Here is an 8613-nt window from a genome sequence, read left to right as displayed (position 1 = left end):
TCTGTTTCTTTGAACCAATCAAATCATTCTCTGTTGTACTCGTGGTTTTGGGTTGTCTGATGCTGTTCCTGTTGTTCTCAAATGAGAGCTGTGCTCTTGATGCCTGAAATGTCTGAATAAATTGGTCTTGGAACATACAGTCAGTCAGGATGCCTTTGTCTGGTAAATGTTTAAAGGTAGTATACAGTAGATGTATACCTCACTGCTTATGATACCCCACAATCCTGTTTGTTTGATTGTGATGATTTTCTTTTTCTTGTCAGTGTTTTATTTATGTATTGACAAGGTTAGGGTTGTTTTATAGATATATTTAAGGTTAGGCAATTATAGTGCAAGTCTGATGTTTCGACATTGTTTCATTTAATTTTCTAGTGCCTAAAATAGTGCATTGATGTGACCTTTTTTCAATATATGAGTCTGTATTATAATATTTATAGTTTTTATTACAAATATGATTTATTATAGTATTTCTACAGAAGAAGCATTATTGCATTTAAATATTTCCTTGCTTATATCAGTCTGGTGAGGCCATTTTGAGTTTTGTGTCCTTAAAGATTAAATATGTAATTGTTTTATAATGCTAAATATAATATATATTGATATATAAAATGCTATCTATTAAAAATATATAATTTATTATTATTATAAAAAAGTATAAACTGTTATATGTTAGATTTTATTATAGATTATAGAAGGTGTGTGTGTGTATATATGTGTGTGTTGGAACATGACAACCAGCCCAACAGAGCAACATTTACATATAATATATTGTATAATTTATATTTAGTTGTTATATCAAAACATTGCTTTCTTTGCTTAAACATTCTGACCAGCCTGACAGATCAACATTGGAGTGCATTTGAGGAGACACTATCTATTTTTCAGCCAATAGCAGATCGGGCAGGTGTTCAGATTACTTTTTTTGTTCTGTTTGTTGAGGCTAGTGCCACAGAAATACATAAATATATTACCTTTAAGATGAACCTTCATACAAAAATGCTACCTGTGAAGTCATCAGCTTTCAGAGAGTGGGATATAGTTTCAGAGACTGTGTCAGAGAAGGCGACGCCGTCGTTGTCAGAATGATCATGTTTCGGTTCTGCTTCCAGCTAAACATACACACACCTTTATTTGCTGGATCCCAGAATGCTGACCACTACGTTATGAGTGTGTACATGCCTTACAAATGTTCTTTCTATTTGGTTGTGTCTTCAGCCGGTGTACAAATAAGTGTGTATTCAGATAGGTAGTGTAACCTGTCCGTCATGTGATTGTATTCAATATGGCTGCTGTGTGTCCTAATTCTCAAGTGAACTCTGAACCTGATCTCAAAGCTCACCTTTAATCTGATCTGAGATCAGAACTGCATTACGCCATGGTTGCTTTTCCCAGCAGCACCTCCCAGTCCTCGGGCCTGATTTCTACAAAATGCGTCTAACTGCGGCCTATGGGCATTACTCCCGTGTGTGGAGTGTCCTACTTCTGATTAATCGTTATTGTGGTGCGTGCGTATATGAATGTGGGTTAGAGGTTTATAATGTAAGGAAGTAATAAATATCTGGCAAGTATGATTATCCATGGAGCAATATCTGAGCTGTGGCCGTTCTGAGCCAAAGCAGTAATGATTTTTTTGTTGTTGTTGTTCCCAAGACTGCAAAGTCACCGAGTGTAAACCTCCAATCCAATAACCATCAACACCACCATTCACAAATCAACACTCATTTACAAGGCTAATTTATTGAAGGGTTTAAAGAGAGACGTGATCTGAACTCCAGGGTGCAATCGTTGACACCTGAAACAATATATTAATGTCCTCTCTTGGGTGTAGTGGTAATTCAATGGTATTGCGCTGTAGTGGTGGTTAGGTTAATACAGATCATGCACAGGGGTGTGTAAACGTTTGAGAAAAGAGAGATATGTGAAATTGTGAGCAGAACAGTAAGATGTTAAATATAGAGATAATAATAAAAAAGGGATTTAAAACCTTACCGTACACACACAAATATGTCTGTGTGTATGTATACATACACACACACACACACACACACACATTTTATATATATATATATATTTAGATATATATATATATATATATATAATATATATATATATATATATGTGATATATATAATATATATATGTGTATATATATATATATATATATATATATATATAATGTGTATATATAATATATGTGTATGTGTATATATGTATATACACGTGTATGTGTATATATGTATGTATGTGTATATATGTATATACACACACACACACACACACACACACACACACATATATATATATATATATATATATATATATATATGGTGTGTATGTGTATGTGTATATATATATATATATATATATATATATATATATATATATATATATATATATATATATATATATATATATATATATATATATGTATATGTATATGTATGTATGTATGTGTGTATATATGTGTATATATGTGTATATATGTGTGTGTATGTGACCCTGGACCACAAAACCAGTCTTAAGTCACTGGGGCATATTTTTAGCAATAGCCAAAAATACATTATAATGGGTCAAAATTATCGATTTTTCTTTTATGCCAAAAATCATTAGAATATTAAGTAAAGATCATGTTCCATGAAGATATTTTGTAAATTTCCTACCATAAATATAGAACTTCATTTGGACAACTTTAAAGGCGATTGATTTTTTTACACCCTCAGATTCCAGATTTTCAAATATATCGGCCGATATTCTTTTTGTATATTATAGTACAGTACCAGTCAAATGTTTGGACACTTTCCCATTCATGTGTCCAAACATTTGACTGGTACTATATATAGAATACAGTATATCCATAAACAGAATATATATACATAAACACATTTTTCATCCAGGTAGCCAGTAGAAAACAATGGAACAAGCATTTTATCTGCATTATACATTCTGTAAAAAAATGTTCATATCAGCGCCATATTGGCCGATACCTATATATTGAAGACAGGCTCATATCGGCCGATAATATCGGCAAAAAGATATATCGGTCAGGCTCTATGTGTTATATTATCATAAATTATAATTTATATAACTGAAGTCCCGAATAATGGATATTTAAGTATATTCCTCAGTGCAGTGTTGAAAAAATTTGATCATAAGTGTGTTAACTTATAAGTTGTGTCTCTACACTAAAATAAGTCTAATATTTACTGTTGTTTACTGTTATACAGATTTACAGATTCTCCTGTGTATAATAGAAGTTTTTCTTTATGAAATTCAGATAAATGCTTCTATTTTAATTCTCATTTGCTATGAAATATACTGTTTACATCACTTGTTCTAATGTTTTTAGCAGAATTTGTAGCACACAGAGCTTAAACATACTCACAGTCTCTCAAACAGCTTTCATTAGTGAATGCTGAGCAGGCACCTGTCTCAATGGGAGCTATTGTTCACCTCCCTCTCTTCATAAGTACCCTTTGGACTCATATGGTCCCATTTGGGCTTCTCACATCAAAATGGTGCAAAAAGGGAAAGATCGCCCCCTGGTGGAGCTTTGGTTGCATGTGCCTCAAATATTAAGATGCTTACTCATAACTGTACTAAACATTGTACTGTATAGCTGCATATTCAGTTCTGGATTAGCTTGGTCATATATGACTTTGCGTTATATTGAGTGGCATAGAAGTGGTTAAAGATCCCCACAAGAAGTGATTCATGAATATTCACTATTGTTATATGTTCTTATACCATATGTGTGTGTGTGTGTGTGTGTTTTCAGGAGCAGATCCATGTGCCCGTGTATCACCCCACTCCCAGCCAAGCCCGGCTGGCAACCCAACTGACCGAAGAGGAGCAGGTGCGGATCGCTCAAAGGATCGGACTCATCCAGCATCTTCCCAAAGGTGTCTATGATCCAGGCAGTGATGGCACTGAGAAGAAGATTCGAGAGTAAGTGATGATACTGTGTATCTGTCTGTTTCCTAGTTATATTAAAGGTTGTGAAGGAGCACAACCTTGTTTTTTTTCAATCTAGCTCAAAAAATGTGAATGCACATGAAAGCACAACATGTTTATAACGAAAAGTTAATCTGAAACTTGCTATGACTAGGACTATTGTAACATGTTAAATTCTGAGATTATTTAAATGTTTAACGAAATTAGGCCTACATTTATAATGGTGGAATTTAATTATGATCAAAGTGAGTATAAAATATAAATTTTATACTTGCACAACAAGTAGAAAATATCAAACACATGGATAAGCCAGTTTACATTTTTTTTATTTTTTATATCCCATCTATAAATAAGCCATTCATAAGCCGAAGCCTTCCATAAATGTAAAGCTGTGACTGTGATGTTTTCTTTTTTAGCAGCAGCAAATTAGCATATTAGAATAATTTCTGAAGGTTCATGTGACACTGAAGACATAATGGCTACTGAAAATTCAGCTTTGCCATTACAGAAATAAATTCAATTTTAAAATATATTTAAATAGAAAAAGGTTATTTTAAATTTTATTATCATTTCATAATATGACTTTTTTTTCTTTTTTTTATCAAACAACTGCAGCCTTTATGCGAAAGAGAGATTTCTTTGAAATAAAAAATAAAAAAGTTTTGATAAAAAATCAAAATCTCAACAACTCCAAACTTTTGAATGGTAGTTTATACATTCCCAGAATGCTCTAATTTAAATGAAGCAGGTTTACAAAATGGAATCTTAATGAGGACATGTCATAAGTGTCTGTTCCTGACCATTCTGTTGTGTGACCTTTTAACTTTTTTTTTTGAATTACAGTTCAGTAAATTCATTTTTCTGTCATTGCGATTCAACTTCCTGCAGGGCGTGACCAACTTTTTAAATTCTGCATTATGCCCAACCCTGTCAGCAGCCTATGGGAATGCTGTGCCCTTTGTTGCCAAGCTTATTGCGGTGTGTGTTAACACGTTCTCTCTTTGCGCAGGTGTGTGATCTGCATGATGGACTTTGTGTATGGAGACCCCATCCGGTTCCTCCCCTGCATGCACATCTACCACCTGGACTGCATAGATGACTGGCTGATGAGGTCCTTCACGTGTCCCTCCTGTATGGAGCCTGTAGATGCTGCCTTGCTCTCGTCCTACGAAACTAACTGACTGCTGCCTGCACTGATCCCCACTCCACACACACACCCACACACACAACCCTTGAGTCCTGTCCTCATACGACCCATTTGCATAAAGAGACAAGCTGTCCGCTCAGCTGGGGGGCGGGATGGTGTACCTGTGGCATCGTGGGATAAAGGAGGCCACAGTGATAATTAAACCTCTCCTGCATGGTCCTGCTGGACAGGGAAATCTGCAGGAGCCCTTTTGCACCCTGATGACTTTATCATGTGATTCCTTTGTCTTTCATCGACGACACCCAGACAAACCGGTCACGCACCATTCCACATAACACTTACACTGGAAGGAGACAAACCTTCAAGAAACACACCGGAGGACTTTTAAAAACACATCTTTAACAGTCAATCTCTATTTATTTCTTTCTTTCTCTCTCAGTGTCTGTTTCCACAAAGGGCTTGTTTGATTTCTGCCGAAGCTGCAGTGGAGCAAAACCAATGGCATTGTACATACACACGCAAAGAAAGAAAAAAAAAAGTCTCATGATGAATTTTGCACTTTTGACTCAAAGAATTAAGCCCAACTTTATACACACACACACACATGCAAATGTGCATCACATAAGACTTTTATTTAACCACATTAGCTTTTTTTGAGTTTATATGTTTGGTTGGTTGTTTTAAACTACTCAATGGACACTTCAGCTTCCCAATTTGTGTTAAGAAATAAGCATTTCTCTAAATCTAAGTCTGAGTGGATTTAGTGGAGCAAATAAATAATAAAATATATATATATATTTTTTTTTTTTACATTTATAATATATAACACTTTTTTTCCTGCATTACATAGTTTTTGATCTTGCATTAAAATGTCACAATAGTGGTTGATCTCACATATTGGTCAAGCTGAAGTGTTTTTTTGCTTTTTTCTTTGTGGATCCTGTTTTTTTTTCCCCCTTTAGTTTTAAAATCAATACTGTCTATTGTAGTAACTCAACCGAAAAATGTATTTAACGATAAAAACACTGAAGTCATCGAAAGTCTGAAGGTGGCTGTGAGGTCAGCCTGAAGTGATTAATGCAATATAGGCTGTAGTGACTCACGAAAGTACACGTATGAGTGTGTGAAACTGTTCAATAATGATCATTTCACCTTCTTTGCTTGTGCACTTGTGTGTTTAGTTAACTTTATTGTACATAGTGCAATGATATATATTTTAGTGACTTTTATTTGAATTTTCAGTACCAGATACTTTAAAATAAGTTTTTATGACATCATAAGGGACACATAAACTTAGAAAAAAAAAATATTGTGAATCCTCATGGATTCAGCCGAGTGACATATGAGTTTTTTTCCCCTTTTGTTGTTTGTGGGGGCAAAAACAAAAAGTTTTTCTCATAGACTTCAAATTCTTGGCATTAATTTGCGTTTTTTGTTTAATAGAAGACCACGGGCAATATGATCACACCCAAAGCTGGGATGTGCTTGAAAAGCTGTTTGATGTTTTTTTGAAATGAAAGATGGTTTATGCTTAGTGAAATTACGCCCAGCCCTCTCGCTCTGTCTAAAAAAGGAAAGCACAAGAGAGCATAGAAATCAAGTCTCTATTTTTCTTAACTGTCAAATGTTATATAAAGACAAAGTAATTGCTAGAAATTAGAAGTGGTAGTAGGTAATGCGCCTTTGGCATTAAATCTGTCCCCTTAATCAAAACGAAAAAAAAAAAAAGTTCTGGTGGTTAGTGGCTGCTATTGAAGTGGAGATTTTCAGTTGTTCCTCGTGTTTGAACTCATGCCTTGTGTGGAGTGACTGTAAGTGTGTAGTTAATGAAGGTGAGGGATATATTCTTCATAGAAAATCCATTGATCTGGTTTTGCACAGTACTTTTAGTTGTAGTTTTTGTCTTTTCTTTTTACCCTGCCTCTCCATACAACATGGAGCTCCATTGCCTTAGACCAGACAAGCAGGAGGCTTTTGGCTGGACGTCCTGGGCTGATGGGGGCTCTACACCAGCATCGGGAGGACAGAGTGATGATGATGATGAATGAGCATTTGGACGTATTAAGACCATTTTTGCTCCTGAGAGGACATGTCATCAATGCAATGCCATACAGAAACTGATTCTCCATGATGTGCTGGGAGCACATGGACATTATCTGCGATCTGATTGTATGTGACACGTGTGTGTGTGTGTGTGTGTAAGGCTGTGAGAGTCTCCCGTTTGTCTGTCTGTGAATATATACATAAACGTATGTATATATAAAATTATGCATCTTCTATGTACTACAGGCAAATAATAAATAGAATTTATGCTATGAAGTTGTCTGTGTGTATACTGTTTTGTTTGAATAACAATTTTTTAATATTAAGAAGGTTTTCTATAACACACAAGGTAATTTTCAGTGAGAATTTCATTGAAATACATTATATAATAAAGCAGATTATTAAATGATACTCAAAAATGTAGTGAAACTTTACACAGACACAAAGCATTACTTAAAGTAAGATTTATTTTCGCTTTCTGTACTAGTACATACCTTAAAGTCTTTGCTTCAAGAAAGCCACTGAACACACTTGTTGTCCCACATTTGTTTCCAAGGAAAAAAAGATGCAGTTCATTAACACATTAACACACACTACTCCTTTTGGGGTAATTTGTCACACTTTTGTCCTGCTTTGCATTGACATTGATTTGAGGAGAATATATTTTATTGAAAAAATTAATATTCCATTTAAATTAGTAATGATTATAGTTAAATAAAATAATTTTTTTTTTTTTTTCAATATAATTATATTTGGAAACAAATAAATCCATTTATCTGAAAATATATGTCCAGTGCCACAGGGCATTGGATATATTATGTCTGTCTGTGAATATATATATATATAATATATCCAATGTCTTTTTATTCTATTTATTATTTGCCTGTATACATAGAAGATGCATAATTATATATATATATATATATATATATATATATATATATATATAAACATGTATGTATATACATAATTATGCATCTTCTATGTACTACAGGCAAATAATAAATAAAATTTGTGCTATGAAATTGTCTGTGTGTATACTGTTTTGTTATATTAAGAAGGTTGTCTGTAACACATGAGGTCATTTTCATTTGTGAACCCTTTAAAAAAACATGGATTTCTCCATTTATTATTTCTAAAATGTGGTCTTGTCTTAATATAATTCACAATTATAGACCAACACAGTCTGACCAAACTAACAACATGCGAACAATTGTAATGACGTCAGTACGTCATGCGTTGCGTTGCGTGTTGAAAACCTCTTCATCATCAGAACTTGTCCGTCACTGTTGACTTCGCAGTAGCACTTGTGCGTCACTAGAGGGCGCGTGTTGCTGTTAAGCACACGAACTGCTGAGTCACTTTTGTTGTAGGCCATACGGCCATTTTCACTTAGATTTAAAAACTTTATTTGGGGTGACCATTAGTAGAAAGGAAAATCTGATTAGCTATTTTGTTATCGTGCTGTTAAT

At 34.2% G+C, this 8613-nt stretch overlaps 1 protein-coding gene across 1 annotated transcript in view; it reads left to right on the top strand.

Annotated features, from left to right (window-relative positions):
• The window catches only part of rnf11b (ring finger protein 11b), a 17328-nt gene extending 9915 nt beyond the window's left edge, over nucleotides 1–7413 (top strand). Inside the window, exons 2-3 of the mRNA XM_042729561.1 lie at nucleotides 3776–3945; nucleotides 4961–7413. Coding sequence (XP_042585495.1) covers nucleotides 3776–3945; nucleotides 4961–5132 — 342 coding nt within the window. The 3' untranslated portion in view covers nucleotides 5133–7413. The remainder of the gene's footprint in view (nucleotides 1–3775; nucleotides 3946–4960) is intronic.
• Nucleotides 7414–8613: the final 1200 nt, after the last annotated feature.

The sequence above is a fragment of the Cyprinus carpio genome, chromosome B8 (genome assembly GCF_018340385.1).
Source record: "Cyprinus carpio isolate SPL01 chromosome B8, ASM1834038v1, whole genome shotgun sequence".
Taxonomy (NCBI): domain Eukaryota; kingdom Metazoa; phylum Chordata; class Actinopteri; order Cypriniformes; family Cyprinidae; genus Cyprinus; species Cyprinus carpio.
Note: the sequence above shows the minus strand (reverse complement) of the source record. Positions and strands in the feature narration are given on the sequence as shown.